The 18,456-nt window shown below is 45.4% G+C and overlaps 1 protein-coding gene across 3 annotated transcripts in view; it reads right to left on the reverse strand.

Moving 5' to 3' along the window:
- The window catches only part of LOC115146504 (ral GTPase-activating protein subunit alpha-2-like), a 191,320-nt gene that overhangs the window by 4,850 nt on the left and 168,014 nt on the right, over nt 1-18,456 (reverse strand). Inside the window, exons 39-40 of one of the 3 annotated variants that reach the window (XR_010459785.1) lie at nt 2,984-5,553; nt 11-51 (exon numbers count right to left, since the gene is read on the reverse strand). Coding sequence is in view for 2 of the 3 variants with exons in the window: in XM_065004261.1 (XP_064860333.1) it covers nt 20-51; nt 5,429-5,553 (157 nt within the window). In the remaining variant the exon portion in view is untranslated. The remainder of the gene's footprint in view (nt 1-10; nt 52-2,983; nt 5,554-18,456) is intronic. The other 2 variants (XM_065004261.1, XM_065004260.1) reach the window with 2 other exon arrangements.

Raw genomic sequence — 18,456 nt, forward strand, 5'->3', positions numbered from 1 at the left:
CGGGGCTTACCTTCTTCAATTACCGCAATGACACCTTTAACATTGTTTCATCTAAAAGAAAAACAGACAGTAGAGCGTCACATTAAGACAAAGTCACACAACACAGCCCTGCTGTAGACAGTCAGTCAGGGAGGGTACTAGGGAAGGGAGATGACGGCGACATTCAGAAAGCCTGTGTGGTGGTATGTTGTTGGTTATTATCACTGTGAGGATCAAAGTCATACAAGACATAAAGCATTTAATATGTTAAGAGACAGGGACAGTTTTCAGAAATATAGAGGGCCTCTTGAAAGTTGGTTTGAGTTTGTTCCATGCCCTTAAAAATCTGTCCAGCTAATATTCAAAGGGGTAAATGATTTCTGTAACTTGACATCACATAGGTTGGTATGACTGCTTATTATAAAATGTGTATATGTTGGACAGATCATAGAGCAGGAACAGACTGGATTATCAGAAACGCTTCTCAACCAGTTCAACACCATGAGATAAAGAGACCAGTAAAATGTAACAAAACATTACAGACAAAATTGTGTGCAACACCAATACAGGCACAGGTTTCTCCAGAGTTGTGGCAACAGTCTGCTCCACAGTAGAGTAGACATCAACAGTCTGCTCCACAGTAGAGTAGACATCAACAGTCTGCTCCACAGTAGAGTAGACATCAACAGTCTGCTCCACAGTAGAGTAGACATCAACAGTCTGCTCCACAGTAGAGTAGACATCAACAGTCTGCTCCACAGTAGAGTAGACATCAACAGTCTGCTCCACAGTAGAGTAGACATCAACAGTCTGCTCCACAGTAGAGTAGACATCAACAGTCTGCTCCACAGTAGAGTAGACATCAACAGTCTGCTCCACAGTAGAGTAGACATAAACAGTCTGCTCCACAGTAGAGTAGACATCAACAGTCTGCTCCACAGTAGAGTAGACATCAACAGTCTGCTCCACAGTAGAGTAGACATCAACAGTCTGCTCCACAGTAGAGTAGACATCAACAGTCTGCTCCACAGTAGAGTAGACATCAACAGTCTGCTCCACAGTAGAGTAGACATCAACAGTCTGCTCCACAGTAGAGTAGACATCAACAGTCTGCTCCACAGTAGAGTAGACATCAACAGTCTGCTCCACAGTAGAGTAGACATCAACAGTCTGCTCCACAGTAGAGTAGACATCAACAGTCTGCTCCACAGTAGAGTAGACATCAACAGTCTGCTCCACAGTAGAGTAGACATCAACAGTCATTTAAACCAGGGTGCCTGGCAGCTCCTTGACTAGTTGACACTCTCTGACACATAGTAAAAGTTAGAGGGTCTTCTGTTGCCATCAGATGAAGCTGTAGCGGTATGCGAAGGTGAAGAGCTGTTGTCTCTAGACGGAGTGGTGTAGGGTCAGAGAAGGAGGCCTGTCTGGGGGGGGTTGTTGAGAGCTCTTCAGTCCCACGGACTGTCTGGATCCATTGAAATATTTGAAGAGCGAGAATCTCCCTCATTGTTGACTCTTGTAGCTATGTTCATTTAACCCAGGGATGGGCATCTTTGATGGGGTGGGGGCCACAAAAATGGAGGGGCCGCAGTTGCTCGCGGGTCTGTGTACCAATGTGTGCAGTGGTGTAAAGTACTTAGGTAAAAATACTTTAAAGTACTACTTAAGTAGTGTTTTTAGGCATCTGTACTTTACAATTGATATTTTTGACAACTTTTACATTTACTAAACTACATTCCTAAAGAAAATGTACTTTTTACTCCATACATTTTCCCTGACACCCAAAAGTACTCATGACATTTTGAATGCTAAGCAGGACAAGAAAATGGTCCCATTCACGCACTTATCAAGATGGTCCCATTCATGCACTTATCAAGGTCATCCCTACTTTCTCTGATATGGTGGACTTATTACTAAACACAAATGCTTTGTTTGTAAATTATATCTGAGTGTTGGTGTGCCCCTGGCTATCCGTAAATTAAGAAAAGAAGATCTTTCTGTGTGGTTGGCTTAATATAAGGAATTTGATATGATTTATACTTTTACTTTTGATACTTAAGTATCAAAAATAAATGTTAATTTGTAAAATATATACATGAAAGAAAAGTATATTTAAAACCAAATACTTTTACTCCAGTAGTATTTTACTGGCTGACTTTCACTTGTCATTTTCTGGTATCTTTACTTTTACTCAAGTATGACAATTGGGTACCCCCACCCCCTCCACCAAATTACAAGCAAAATATTTAAGCAGCCCTCCTCTTGACAGTGGAAAGAACATTTCTACCTTTTAGGGTTAAATCGTGCAATTCTACACATTTTCCCATGGTGAGTAGAGAAAATGTTACAATATTAAAACTAATTTCATGCAATTCTACTCATTCCATGGGGCGGACAGGACAATTTGCAGTTTTACAGCTAATTTCCTGCAATTCTACAAATTTTTCCATAGGGTGGAGAGAAATATTTGCAGGTTTTAATATGATATCTGAGTGAGACCGACCAACAAAATTGAAAATGGGGGCCCTAAGTTTACTAAGCCACTATAATAACTTACAAATCGAAACATTTTTTACTGACATGGCTAATTGAGTGACTGACAAACTGCTGATGCACAACCACATTTCCAAATTGCGCCTTGTGTATTCTGCTATTCTTACTCTCTACAGTAATTTGAGATCCTGACTGAGTCCAACCCCCTGGCCCAAAAAAAGAAACTTCAACATGTCAGTGTGAACAAACACTCAAACCACATAAACATAGACACACAGTCACACTGCAGGGCCACAGCGGGGAGGATGGGGGGTAATCTACTGGAGGTTAGAGATGACTCATGCAGGAGGGAGTGGGATATTAGAACTGTCCGGGGTCGGGGTGCAGGTTAGTATGATTGATGGTCTCTGAGATGGTGTAGCTGTGGTGTCAAAGGTGAAGGTCAGGTTAAGGTGGAGGGTGGGCAATGGGCATCATGCCTAGTAGAGGAAACAGGCAGAAGTCTTACAGTCCAGCTTGGCCCAAGGGTACTCCATGTCCCAAACCATCCCCGCTGCACGTCATGGATGACATATTAGTGGAGCAATGAACCTAAGCAGGGGGTATTGACAAGCACACACACTCACACTGCAGCAGCATATGAAACATGAGACACAGGCACGACAAAGACACATGAGATGGCAACAGCCAATCACTGTATTACTAGACACCAGCACATCTGAGAAGGGTGACAATGAGAGCAGCTTTTTTAAGTCTGAGGTCACAGACACAACAAAGGGACACAACTAAGCAGCCTTCTGTGATTATATATCAGTGGCCATGTGTTGATGCATAGGACCATACACAGGACATAAACAGAGTAAATATTAGAGAATGTACATGAACATAAATGTGTTGTACACTATCCACACGGCCACTGTAAATACAGGAACACATGTTGACAATAAAGAACCACTTCTCAGAAAAATGCCTGGTTTATCACTGGAAGAAGCTGTGAGCACCTGTATCTGTGTGTACTAGGATTTAACCTCCCCCTTGTTTAGAAGATTGCCAGGTGAAGTCTGCATGCAGACCTAGAGTGATTCCTGAAATTGCCCTGCATCTCTGTGGGGTGGTGCTGTGGCTAGAAACAGTTGATGTAGAGGACCAGCTGATTCCAAACCCACGGTGGACAAAATAACACGTCCTCGGTCACTCGGTCACGACAGACAGAGACGCAACAGCCCAAAAATAATGTTTGCCCATCTATTTGTATATTCATCAATTTGTATAGATGTTCCAAATTAATTTCCATATGATTAAAGAGGGTGATTAAAGTAAGTCTTGTTGTTATGTCTGCTCTCAGACACAGCTGATGCACCACGCTGTGAAACCAATCCTCATTTAACAATAAGAGAAAATAATCATTTATTGTCTGGTCAGACTAACCTATGATCCCATAATCACAAAGAGGACTCAATCAGCCCAACCAGCTATCCTTCTCCTGCTTCACTACAAATAACACACACCAGCAGAGAACAGATGAATGCCCCACACACAAGATTCTCTCTCCCATTTCCTCTCGCTCTCCCCTTTCTCCCTGTTCCCCTCTCCCTACAGAATACTCCCTGTTTAGTATTATAGTTGATGAAAGGTCAATAGAGGTCAGTTTTTTTTTTTACACCTCTGCAGTAAAGGGAGTTGACTGTAATTACATTAATAGTTCAGACTACCTCCTGCCTCTGCCAGTCTGCCTATCAGACTACCTCCTGCCTCTGCCAGTCTGCCTATCAGACTACCTCCTGCCTCTGCCAGTCTGCCTATCAGACTACCTCCTGCCTCCGCCAGTCTGCCTATCAGACTACCTCCTGCCTCTGCCAGTCTGCCTATCAGACTACCTCCTGCCTCCGCCAGTCTGCCTATCAGACTACCTCCTGCCTCCGCCAGTCTGCCTATCAGACTACCTCCTGCCTCTGCCAGTCTGCCTATCAGACTACCTCCTGCCTCTGCCAGTCTGCCTATCAGACTACCTCCTGCCTCTGCCAGTCTGCCTATCAGACTACCTCCTGCCTCTGCCAGTCTGCCTATCAGACTACCTCCTGCCTCTGCCAGTCTGCCTATCAGACTACCTCCTGCCTCTGCCAGTCTGCCTATCAGACTACCTCCTGCCTCTGCCAGTCTGCCTATCAGACTACCTCCTGCCTCTGCCAGTCTGCTTATCAACCCTGCCTTCTGGGACTGCTCGCTGAAATCTGGACAACACACACACATACTCACACGTACAGACACAACATACACACACAGAGACATGTTCGTACGCACGTAGGCAAGACACACACACAATAACAGATTAAGTTTCCAGTCATGACAATAAAAGAACACAGGTTTCCAATTGTATCAGTGCATGAGAGCATTGCTGTACTGATTGGATGTTAGCGGTGTTGTTGTTGTTATAGACCCATCAGATCTAGGCCAAGCCAGGGCAGGAAGAGGAGACATTGTTTAATGAAGTCACCCCTCAGTCTCCCCTCTTCCTGACCTCTGGGAGACAGCAGTGTGAACCCAGTGTTTAGCAGACTGCATATCTCTGGTACAGGTATGAACGCTCTGATAAGAGGACTGATCACATACACCGGGTTTAACCCACATTCAATCATGTCACATCATGTATATTTCTGCCGGGCTAATTAAATGAGAGGGGGAGATAAAAACAGAGGAGGGGGTGAGATGAAACAGAACACGGAGAGACAAGGAGCAGGGCCTGACTAAGTTGTTGAGCCACGGTAAAGTCTTTGATGCTGCTGCTCAGACAGTGTGGAGAGAGCTTGGCCCTGCTGCCTTTGATATTCATCAGAGTGTGGGTGTGAGGAGACAAGGACCAGGACATAGAGATGGAGGGGTCTGAAGAGGAGGGCTAACAGGTGTGCTGCTGTGGAGTAGAGGAGGAAGTGGAGGAGCAGAGTAGGATTCTGACCTGTCCCACTCATTGGGTAGTAGCTGGTTGAAGGGGAGAAGACCTGCGAGGCAAAGTCCTCAAAGGTCATGACCTCCCGGTGGTTCTGCACGATGGCCTCCAGGTAAAGCGCACGCTCCTCATAGCTGGGACCAGGGTTAAGGAAAACCACAGAGGAAGAGACATAGAAAAAGGCTGACTTACAGCCCAATGAAACTAATAAAAACTCAATGGAAAAAGTCAATTGAGACAAAACATCAACACAACACATTAAGAAGCTACATAAGAAATACAGAGACAAAGGCAGCATCAGTGGACAGAGGAGTAGTAATAACCAGACCACTGTAGCAGGCAGAGGACAATCAGACTGGCCACACAGCCCCAAATGGGAAAGCTGTCAACAAATAAACACACACTACAGGCATGACGCTCCCCTTGCCGGCCCCCATTCCTGGGTGCTAGAACAGAACCCTGCTGGAGGCATTCATACGCTCTCAGACATCCCTCCCTCCCTCCATGCTACCCGACAGGGGGAAAATTGGAGACATTTGAAATTCAGAGTGCCAAGCAGGTAGAGCAATCTGGGAGCCTGGTGCTGGATGGATAGTCAGTCAGTCAGGTTAGAGCATTGGGAATAACAGAAAGGGATCAAAATGCCTGCCACACTAACTATGCTAGCTGTCTCTTTCTGCCTTCTTGATGACTGCACCTAACACATTGCCAGTCAAGAATGGACCCAAAAAGGCCTTTACTATAGCCCTCGCTCTAGCCCCCACTCTAGGAACCCACTGGGCCATTCCCCTCTCATTAAGGGACTGCTGCCTGTGGTGAGGTTGTTGCTAAGGCCCCTCTGGTAGAACAGTGGAGAGAAGATGGGTTGGGACTGGAACTGGGCTTTACTGGGAATGTGTATGCGCTGTGCTGGACTAAGTTTGTTTGGCTAAAATGGACTGGATGCGCTAAAATGGAACAGACTGGGCACATGCTGGCACAGCAGGGGTTGAGGCAGGCATGACGAATAGCTGAAAGGGAGCCGTTTCAAACTGAGGCTGACAGGCACCTGAGCCTAGGGCCTAGGGCAGCCTGAGGACAGGCAAGCTGCTCACCACACAGAGGGAGGGAGGAAGACAGAAAGAGCGGGAGAGAGAACAGTCTGGCTGAAACCATGAAGCTCAAACCCATGGAATACAGGCAACACAAAAACATGGGTTAAGATCACCTGAGCTGTGGGTGAGGATGCCAGTGAGGCTGCACTGTCATCTTCTCCCTGCCCCCAGATGCAGCTGACTCAACCAGGAGAGAGGACATCACAGGCTGGGTTGCCATGGCAACTGAAGTCACAGCACAACATGCAGGTCATATAACGGGTTTTATGAATGTACTTTGAACAGAAATATAAACACAACATGTAAAGTGTTGATCCCATGTTTCATGAGCTGAAATATCCCAGAAATGTTCCATACGCACAAAAACCTTATTTCTCTCAAATGTTGTGCACAAATTTGTTTACATCCCTGTTAGTGAGCTTTTCTCCATTGCCAAGATAATCCATCCACCTGGCAGGTGAGGCATATCAAGAAGCTGACTAAACAGCATGATAATTACACAGGTGCACCATGGCCACACACTGCAATTTTGTCACAACACAATGCTACAGATGTCTCAAGGTTTGAGGGAGTGTTCAATTGGCTTGGTGATTGCAGGAATGTCCACCAGAGCTGTTGCCAGAGAATCTTATGTTCATTTCTCTACCATAAACTGCCTCCTTGAATGCACAAAAATACCATGAGGAGATCCTGAGGCCCATTGCGAGTCATTTTTAAAATATATATTTGACCAACAGATGCATTTCTGTATTCCCAGTCATGTGAAATCCATAGATTAGGGCCTAATGAATTTATTTTAATTAACCGATTCCCTCGTATGAAGTGTAACTAAGTAAAATCAATGGAATTGTTGCATGTTGCGTTCATAGTAGAGAGAGAGAGAGATGGGGGAGGACAACGAGAGAGGAGAGAGAAAGACAGAAGAGAGGCGAGAGAAAAGGAAAGAGAGAGGGAGGAAAGAGAGAGCGAGAGAGAACCCTAGTCCACTGGGTCAACAGAGACATATGGTTGTCCATTATCAGAGATGCAGATGACTGTGGCCTGTTATTGAGATTCCTAAAGCAAATATTGACTCCAGCTGGGGTGGCCGTCCACTCTCCTCTGACACACGCCTCTCCTCCACCTTGGACACTGACGCTTCCTCTACCCACGCCATCCAACGGAGAGAGGGAGCAAGGGAAAGAGATCAGGAGAGAGATGGAGGGAGAACCGATTGACTGCAATCAGTAAATGCGTGGCTTCTGTTGATTTTATATTTGTAGCAGAGTATTCCCTAGCACAGCTCATATACAATGTGAGTGGTAACGTTGTCCCCATAGAAATGAAATGAGTGATTCTATTTTTATGGTTGTCCCCTCCCTCTATCTTCGGGTTTGTCTCTAATGACTAAGCTAGTTACACAATGTTCCCCTGCTGCATATACATCAAGACTGCTCCTGCCTGCCTGGCACCAAGTAATTCAATCAAGGGACATGTCCAGGACAATGATGCAAAAAGCATATCCATGTCAAGTTCGCCAAACCCACAACTCTCTCCCTCCACATATCCGTTTGGGAATTATGCTCTCAGGTCGCTCTAAAGTGCGACCAAATTGGTTGCATATGCAACAAAATATTATATGCAACCTGGAGTTTTATTTTGAGTGCACCAGTGCGACTATAAGAAAATTTAAGATAAAATGTACAGAGTAACAATATTTAGCTGCGACACACTGCTAGTTTCCAGTTCCCTGGCAACGCACACCAAGCCCAGACCCTTTCACTCAAGCAGGCAGCACACAGTTCCTCCACGTTGTTTATTCCCTCAGCATGCAGTCAATTCATAAGGAGGTCCACAGTACGGAAGTCTAGAGAGGACATATGAATTTAAAAAATAGTTCCCTCTTTATGGCAAGATCACAACTTATTTATCTCATGATCACTACATAACAAAAGTTGTTTTGTCGAGATCACGAGATAATCAAAAGTATCACGCATCATCCATTAATTTGTTCAGATACCCGATAACCACTTCATCAAGGAGCCCTGTGGCTGAGTTGATTGCAATGCGGGGCCATTTAAGCCCTGAACGATGCCTGACAGGCAGCCGTGGTCTCCCAGGCTGCAGTGGTCTCCCAGGCTGCATGCCGCCCCCAAGACCACAGCCAATCGCATGCAGGGAACAACACAGCTAATTTGGCTAGTCTTGTGAGCTAGCTAGTTAGCTAGGTAGTCTTGTTAGCTAGATATCTAGCATGTTATCTATGCTGGTTGTTAGCTTCCATAACTGATATGTAATTATGAGGGAAACGTCATGTTTTGTGGATAATATTACAATTTACAGTGGGTAAGCTCCATTCCTGACAGGCTGATCAGATTCAAGAGGCTGATAAATCAGGATGTTTCATATGTAAGGCACCTTGCAGACAGCCTACAGGCAGCATCCTGACTTGTCAGTATCTGAGGTTGGTATAAATGTGATCAAACTCTGAGGCTGGAATTGAATGATCAACATGTCTGGAATGGAGCTCACCCACTCTGTAAATCTAAACATTATGCATAAAACATGAAGTGTCCCTTACAATTATACACATATTAGCTATGCAAGCTAACAACCAGCACAGATAACAAGCTAGCTAGCTAACAAGACTCCCTAGTATGGCTAGCTCACTCTCTCGACTAGCTGCATTGTTTCTTGCATGCGATTGGCTGTGGTTTTAATGGTGGCACACAGCCGGGGAGACAGTGCTGCCTATCAGGCATCGTTCAGGGTTTAAAATGCCCCATGAGGACTTTTATGCCCCATGAGCTTTTAGCTCAAGGTAAGGGACATTTAGCTTGCTAACATTCTAACTTATAAACTGTTAATGAGCTCCAACCACAAATTAAAGCATGATGTTAGCATGAAATGTATCATCCCTTAGTGTAGCAATGAATAAAAACGTATGCACTGAACCACCGTGGGCTCTGCTGCCTCAGCCATACTATCAATCTGTCATCAATATATCCACACTCCTATTTATAGAGTTTATCTTGTGATCTTGACAAAATAACTTTTGTTATGTCGTGATATTGAGATAAATAAGTTGTGATCTTGACATAACAAAGGGAATTTATTCACATTCCGTACTGGACTTCCCAATAAAATAACGCTATTGCTAATGCTAAACGCTAACTTGCTAGCTAAATGACATAGCTCTAATGCAAGCATTAGCTCATTGCTACCAGTGGTGGTGTAGATCAGCATGTTGTTTGTGCAATGGCATGTTCTGTAACATTAATCAAATGTGATTATGCTGCCCTGGAAAACACTGACTAACACTTCGGTTTCTACCTTGTCAAAACTCCTACCTGGCTTTTTAATTTGTTTTCATGCCAAACAACACTATTCCATTGATATGATTCCAACAGTTCACCCAAGCATTTTGTTCTATATCGCAAGTCAAATCGCAATATTTGGTTGAAAAATAGCAATTGGATGTTTTGCGCATATTGTACAGCTCTACTAATAATCTGGTAACTTTACCAGTATATGCAAACATTTGGCGGCACAGAAAGGAAGGAAAAGTGATATCTTGATTAGGAGATGTGCTTCAAAAGTAATTATAGGATTCACATAGGCCCAACGTAGGCCATATCTCACTCAATAAGAAATATTTTTTTGTTATTTTTGTTACCAATTATGATTATTTTTATTTAGAGCCTTCCTTTATGTATGACTCTGGTTATGTGTCTCTGGCTAACAACTTTGGCACTCAAAACAATTAGGCTAAATTACAAGAAGCTTGGCAGGATGAAAACACTGATATGTTTCCTCTGTATCAACGCAATGCAAGTCATCCGTAGAATAACAGTCCTTTTCCATTTGAACTATAAAGTAAAAAGCGCGGTGGGGGGGCTTCCAGTGAAGCATGTTCCACCACTTTAGAAATCTCACAATATTCCCCCAAGTTCCAATGGCTGCACATTCCCTCCCATTAGAGAGAGGAGAGGAGTGGGAATGTCATTTCCATGAAGCGTGTCAGAACGCTGTGTGAGCAACTGAAAAACCTCTTCAGTCAGACGAGATTGGAAACAACCTGCAATGTAAAATAATGCTCTGACCTCAATCAACAACAGGTCAGCTTTAAAAAATAAACTGAGAGAGAAGTAATCAAAGAATTCTTGGTTATGACAAAAAAAAAAACACAATTCAAAAAAACACGTAGATAATAGTCCTCTTCCAGCCCCTCCCCTCCCTCTGAATCCATGGTGCTCTGGGACAAAAAACAGTGAGTGATGGTTCCGATAAATCCGGGATGTGGCTGTTGGGTGAGGTGTGAGTGTGTATATGCAACACAGAGCCTCCACACATTAAGAACACTGCCACTCTTATTAACAAATCCATGTGTGTTCCATGAAACAGCAAACAATTCCTGTGTGTGTCTGCACATGTGCATGCAATGTGTGTGTGTGTGTGTGTGTGTGTGTGTGTGTGTGTGTGTGTGTATGCGTACTGTCTAGATGGAAGGGTGGTCAAGGGGGAATCAGGGGACAAGCGTCATTGTGGATCAAAGCCAAACTCAGGCAGCAGCAGTAGTGGCAGTAGCAGCAGCAGTAGCAGGACAGTGAGCAGCAGTAGCAGAAGTAGCAGTACAGTGAGCAGCAGTAGCAGCAGTAGAATCAGTAGCAGCTGTAGCAGTGAGCAGCAGTAGTAGCAGTAGCAACAGCACAGTGAGCAGCAGGAGCATTAGCAGCAGTAGTAGCAGCACAATGAGCAGCAGGAGCAGTAGTAGTAGCAGCACAGTGAACAGCAGCGGTAGTAGCAGCACAGTGAACAGCAGCAGTAGTAGCAGTAGCAGCAGTAGTAGTAGCAGTAGTAGCAGTAGTAGTAGCAGCAGCACAGTGAACAGCAGCAGTAGTAGCAGCACAGTGAACAGTAGCAGTAGTAGTAGCAGTAGTAGGAGCAGCAGCACAGTGAACAGCAGCAGTAGTAGCAGCACAGTGAACAGCAGCATTAGCAGCAGCACAGTGAACAGCAGCAGTAGTAGCAGCACAGTGAACAGCAGCAGTAGTAGCAGCAGTAGTAGCAGCACAGTGAACAGCAGCAGTAGTAGCAGCACAGTGAACAGCAGCATTAGCAGCAGCACAGTGAACAGCAGCAGTAGCAGCACAGTGAACAGCAGCAGTAGTAGCAGCACAGTGAACAGCAGCAGTAGTAGCAGCACAGTGAACAGCAGCATTAGCAGCAGCACAGTGAACAGCAGCAGTAGAAGCACAGTGAACAGCAGCAGTAGTAGCAGCAGTAGTAGCAGCACAGTGAACAGCAGCAGTAGTAGCAGCACAGTGAACAGCAGCAGTAGCAGCAGCACAGTGAACAGCAGCAGTAGTAGCAGCACAGTGAACAGCAGCAGTAGTAGCAGCACAGTGAACAGCAGTAGCAGCAGGAGCAGTAGTAGCAGTAGTAGTAGCAGCAGCAGCACAGTGAACAGCAGCAGTAGTAGCAGCACAGTGAACAGCAGCATTAGTAGCAGCACAGTGAACAGCAGCAGTAGTAGCAGCACAGTGAACAGCAGCACAGTGAACAGCAGCAATAGTAGCAGCACAGTGAACAGCAGTAGTAGCAGCAGCAGGAGCAGTAGCAGCAGTAGTAGTAGCAGCAGGAGCAGGAGCAGTAGCAGTAGTAGTAGCAATAGCAGTAGTAGCAGCACAGTGAACAGCAGGAGCAGTAGCAGCAGTGAATCATGTTCAAGGTGAATAGGCCCTCAGATGGCTCTTCATTAGCAGACTGCTCTGACTCAGGACCCCTACACCCATTCTCTCTCTCGCTCTCTCTGTCCAGAGGGACCCATCCTAAACCCCTGATCACCCCTGATCACCCCTACCACCACCATTTCTCACTCATTCGCTCTCCAGAGGGACCCATTCTGAAACTATGTATCTCTCGCTCTGCACTCTAGGTCCAGTGGGACCTATATTGAACCCCAATGCCCCCCCTGTCCTCTCTCTATCCATAGGGACCCATTTATCTCCCCCTCATCGCTCCAGAGAGGCATTCTGAGCAGGCCTGCCTGCCTGCCTCTGTCTCCCCCTGTACCCTGCTGACAAAAGGCCTCACTGCCCCCTGACCTTTGCACAACATCACTCACACATACAGCTCCACACACACAGAGCAGGGAGGGACATACTAGCCAAAGGACTAGGATTATTAATCCACCAGAACAATACAAAGACAGTGTCTCTCCATTACATTAACTCTAAGTGAAAACAAGTATTTCCTCATCTCCTGTCAACCACAACTTTCAGTGGACTGGAAAGTAGTCTGCTCATCCTCTGAGAATTGAAACCATCACTTTAGGCTGTGGGACGGGAGCTGGGAGTGTTAATCTGTTGAGAGGGCCTCACAGCAGGGGTCTCCACACCACCAGATTAGAGTCTAGAGGAGAGAAGGGCTTTAAAATCTCCATCCTGAGGTCTCCCTCTCACAGCCTGGAGACGAGCCATATAGGTCAATTAGCTCCACTCAGCGCCTGTGGTGGGGAGCCTAAGCAGTGGCCAGAGCCCCCCTCACCCTAACTGACTCGGAGCCAAGAGAGAGATATTAGACAACAGGGTTCCAGGGCAGCAGCCTGAGGGGAGGTCAAGATCTTGGTGGCCAGAAATGTTGCCCTAGCCTAGGCTCTAGTCTCTCTCTATGGGGAAGAGACGCTGTCTTTGCTCTGAGTGGAAGTACGCACATCACACTCAGCTCTGAGCTGCTACTCCACTGAGATGATAATGATACATGCGAAGGAGTGGCCCAAAGGATCCTCAAATAGCCTCCATTTAAGCAGTCTCTAGCCAGTAGTTTTGTACCTTTTCATCATACATCTATCTCTTATTCAGTCTGCAACTCTCTGCAGTGTCTCCTCATTATTTTAACTAATTTATTACAGTGCACCAACACAAGGCGATCACAAAAACAGAGAATTCTGTCTCTCCTACAACAATAGGGAGTAAGTAACCCTAGGATGAAGAGCCAAGGTCAATACTGCTGGTAGAAAAGTCCTCTTTCTCAATGGCCTCTCAGAGTTTGGAGGCGAAGTGGTAGAGTGCCCGTGGGTGCTTGACCCGCTCTCTCACCCAGATCTACCTATAACCTCTGCCAATCAGCTTGACCTTCCGGAGGAGAAGCGAGGAGAGGGTATGAGTGTGGAGGAGGGTACGAGTGTAGAGGAAGCTACTGCATTGACTCCCAGAGCCGTAGGCTTCAGGGATGTTAGTGGAGCAGGAACAGACATACCACAGAAGAGTCCTTCCTCCTAAATAAAAGGCACCAGCACCACCCTATCCCCCCTACTCCCAGTCATCCTGCACACACACTATCCATCAGTCAATATGGATGCAGTACATATCTCATTAATTTGGTCCAGGATGGTTTGTGTGACGTTGCATGAACACATTCAAATGAATCAAGTGTCAAAATGTCAAATCCTGGAATAAATGGTGTAGAGAAATGGAGCAGTGGAGAAGAGGAGAGGCGCCACCAGCCATTAGACAGGTAGAGAGTGTAGTAGAGAGATGATTGAGAGGGTGGGAGGGAGAGAAAGAGAAGGAGAGGCACCACCAGCCATTAGACAGGTAGAGAGTGTAGTAGAGAGATGATTGAGAGGGTGGGAGGGAGAGAAAGAGAAGGAGAGGCACCACCAGCCATTACACAGGTAGAGAGTGTAGTAGAGAGATGATTGAGAGGGTGGGAGGGAGAGAAAGAGAAGGAGAGGCACCACCAGCCATTAGACAGGTAGAGAGTGTAGTAGAGAGATGATTGAGAGGGTGGGAGGGAGAGAAAGAGAAGGAGAGGCACCACCAGCCATTACACAGGTAGAGAGTGTAGTAGAGAGATGATTGAGAGGGTGTGAGGGAGAGAAAGAGAAGGAGAGGCACCACCAGCCATTACACAGGTAGAGAGTGTAGTAGAGAGATGATTGAGAGGGTGGGAGGGAGAGAAAGAGAAGGAGAGGCACCACCAGCCATTAGACAGGTAGAGAGTGTAGTAGAGAGATGATTGAGAGGGTGGGAGGGAGAGAAAGAGAAGGAGAGGCACCACCAGCCATTAGACAGGTAGAGAGTGTAGTAGAGAGATGATTGAGAGGGTGGGAGGGAGAGAAAGAGAAGGAGAGGCACCACCAGCCATTACACAGGTAGAGAGTGTAGTAGAGAGATGATTGAGAGGGTGGGAGGGAGAGAAAGAGAAGGAGAGGCACCACCAGCCATTAGACAGGTAGAGAGTGTAGTAGAGATGATTGAGAGGGTGGGAGGGAGAGAAAGAGAAGGAGAGGCACCACCAGCCATTAGACAGGTAGAGAGTGTAGTAGAGATGATTGAGAGGGTGGGAGGGAGAGAAAGAGAAAGAGAGGCACCACCAGCCATTAGACAGGTAGAGAGTGTAGTAGAGATGATTGAGAGGGTGGGAGGGAGAGAAAGAGAAGGAGAGGCACCACCAGCCATTAGACAGGTAGAGAGTGTAGTAGAGAGATGATTGAGAGGGTGGGAGGGAGAGAAAGAGAAGGAGAGGCACCACCAGCCATTACACAGGTAGAGAGTGTAGTAGAGAGATGATTGAGAGGGTGGGAGGGAGAGAAAGAGAAGGAGAGGCACCACCAGCCATTACACAGGTAGAGAGTGTAGTAGAGAGATGATTGAGAGGGTGGGAGGGAGAGAAAGAGAAGGAGAGGCACCACCAGCCATTACACAGGTAGAGAGTGTAGTAGAGAGATGATTGAGAGGGTGGGAGGGAGAGAAAGAGAAGGAGAGGCACCACCAGCCATTACACAGGTAGAGAGTGTAGTAGAGAGATGATTGAGAAGGGTGGGAGGGAGAGAAAGAGAAGGAGAGGCACCACCAGCCATTACACAGGTAGAGAGTGTAGTAGAGAGATGATTGAGAGGGTGGGAGGGAGAGAAAGAGAAGGAGAGGCACCACCAGCCATTACACAGGTAGAGAGTGTAGTAGAGAGATGATTGAGAGGGTGGGAGGGAGAGAAAGAGAAGGAGAGGCACCACCAGCCATTACACAGGTAGAGAGTGTAGTAGAGAGATGATTGAGAGGGTGGGAGGGAGAGAAAGAGAAGGAGAGGCACCACCAGCCATTACACAGGTAGAGAGTGTAGTAGAGAGATGATTGAGAGGGTGGGAGGGAGAGAAAGAGAAGGAGAGAAGGAGACAGTGAGTGAGAAAGGGAGAGGGAGAGAGCAGGTGTTGATTGGAGAAGGGCTGGGCGGTGTGTGCCAGGCAGGCCAGCGGTACCTGTTGTCACAGTGTGTGCCAAAGTGTGAAGCTCATCCCAGCGGAAAGCTCCAGATGTGTGAAGTGATTATAGGGAAGACAAGGGGAGAGGGACAGAGAGAGAGAGGTGGCTGCAGAGATGAATTTGGCTTTAGGAAGAGAGGGGAATACAGAGCATTTTGAAAATATTCACACCCCTTGATTTTTCCACATTTGAATTTCAAATGGATTACGCCTAGATTTCGTGTCACTGGCCTACACACGTCAAAGTGGAATTATGTTTTTAGAAATATTTACAAATTAATAAAAAATGTACAGCTGAAATGTCTTTAGTCAATAAGTATTCAAACCCTTTGTTATGGCAATCCTAAATAAGTTCAGGACAAACCACTTACACTAATATATACAAAAGTATGTGGACACCCCTTCAAATGAGTGAATTTGGCTATTTCAGCCACACCCGTTGCTGACAGGTGTATAAAATCGAGCACCCAGTCATGCAATCTCCATAGACAAACATTGGCAGTAGAATGGCCTTACTGAAGAGCTCAGTGACATTCAACATGGCACCATCATAGGACGCCACCTTTCCAACAAGTAGGTTCGTCATGTTTCTGCCTGTTAGAGCTGTGAAGTAGAAACGTCGAGGAGCAACAACGACTCAGCCGGGAAGTGGTAGGCCACACAAGCTCACAGAACGGAACCTCCGAATGCTGAAGCGTGTACCACATAAAAGCAGTGGTGGAAAAAGTATCAAATGTCATACTTGATTAAAAGTAAATAAAGATACCAGACGAGCACGCTCCAACACTCAGACATTATTTACAAACACAGTATTTGTGTTTTGTGAGTCCGCCAGATCAGAGGTAGTAGGGATGACAACGTGTTACATTGATAGTTGCCATAATTCTGTCTTGCTTGAGCATTCTAAATGTAATGATTATTTTTTACTCCATACATTTTCCCTGACACCTAAAAGTAGATTTTTTTTTCTTTAGGAATGTAGTGGAGTAAAAGTTGTCAAAAATATAAATATTATTGTACAGATACTGCAAAAAAACGACTTAAGTAGTACTTTAAAGTATTGTTACTTAAGGTTAGGGTTAGGGGAAGCTAATATGCTAAGAAGTTGCAAAGTTGCTAATTAGCTAAAATGATAAAGTTGTCCGTGATGAGATTCGAATGCGCAACCTTTGGGTTGCTAGATGTACCCGTTATATACCCACCCATCCACCCCATCCTACTTTAGCTTTTGCCTTAATTAAGTAATCTTCTGTCTTATGTAACTATACCAAAAGTAATATATCATACTCATTTGAGTGTCCCAGATTTTGGTTTAGTATGTTATGTCTAGTCTATGAGAAAGATGGCTTCAGAGATTAATTTGATTTCAGGTAGAGAGCGACAGAAAGGGGAATACTGTTGAAAGAGGGGCTAAAGAGAGCATATGACAGAAACTACTCAGTATGTCTGAAACTACCCATAATGCATAGGAATATATCCAAGCCCTAGTGTCTCATTAGACAGATTGTTCCTGTGAGAATCAGGAAGTAGTGGGTGAGCGAGAAAGATAAAGAGATATTTCTCTATTCTTTCACCTGGGAAGTGAATTTGAGAAGCCGTTCTCATTTCCAATAACGACCTGGCTAAGATCCAATATGAGCTGTACTGAAGTCTGTAATAAAATGGCAAATTACAGGAGCTTTAAGAAGTGGCCTAATAAGGACCAATGCCACAGGGGGTTACACTGGCACCTCACCACCGTCCATCTGAGAGTGAGACGGGGCACAGGGCGTTATGGCCGTGACATCACTACTTACCCGTGACATCACTGCTACAGTAGCCAGCAGCACCAATCCAGACAGAGGGCTGTGTCTGCTAGCTGTCATGGGCCCTTATTTATGACTAGACCACAATGCAGAAGTGGCCCATTTTCTTAAGCATGAGACGTCGCTGGCAGTTTACAATTCCCTTAGGCGCACTAATAATCCATTAGGACTTCATGACAAATCAAATGAACAGCATCTACAGTTGAAGTTGGAAGTTTACATACACCTCAGTCAAATACATTTAAACTCAGTTTTTCACAATTCCTGACTTTTAATCCGAGTAAAAATTCCCTGTCTTAGATCAGTTAGGATCACCACTTTATTTTAAGAATGTGAAATGTCAGAATAATAGTAGAAAGAATGATTTATTTCAGCTTTTACTTCTTTCATCACATTCCCAGTGGGTCAGAAGTTTACATACACTCAATTAGTATTTGGTAGCATTGCCTTTAAATTGTTTAACTTGGGTCAAACATTTTGGGTAGGCTTCCATAAGCTTCCCACAATAACTTGGGTGCATTTTGGCCCATTCCTCCTGACAGAGATAGTGTAACTGAGTCAGGTTTGTAGGCCTCCTTGCTCGCACACGCTTTTTCAGTTCTGCCAACAAATTTTCTATAGGATTGAGGTCAGGGCTATGTGATTGCCACTCCAATACCTTGACTTTGTTGTCAATAAGCCATTTTGTCACAACCTTGGAAGTATGCTTGGGGTCATTGTCCATTTGGAAGACCCATTTGCGAGCAAGCTTTAACTTCCTGACTGATGTCTTGAGATGTTGCTTCAATATATCCACATAATTTTCCTGCCTCATGATGCCATCTATTTTGTGAAGTGCACCAGTCCCTCCTGCAGCAAAGCACCCCCACAGCATGATGCTGCCACCCCCGTGCT

Source organism: Oncorhynchus nerka, linkage group LG18 (assembly GCF_034236695.1).
Source record: "Oncorhynchus nerka isolate Pitt River linkage group LG18, Oner_Uvic_2.0, whole genome shotgun sequence".
In the NCBI taxonomy this organism is placed as follows: domain Eukaryota; kingdom Metazoa; phylum Chordata; class Actinopteri; order Salmoniformes; family Salmonidae; genus Oncorhynchus; species Oncorhynchus nerka.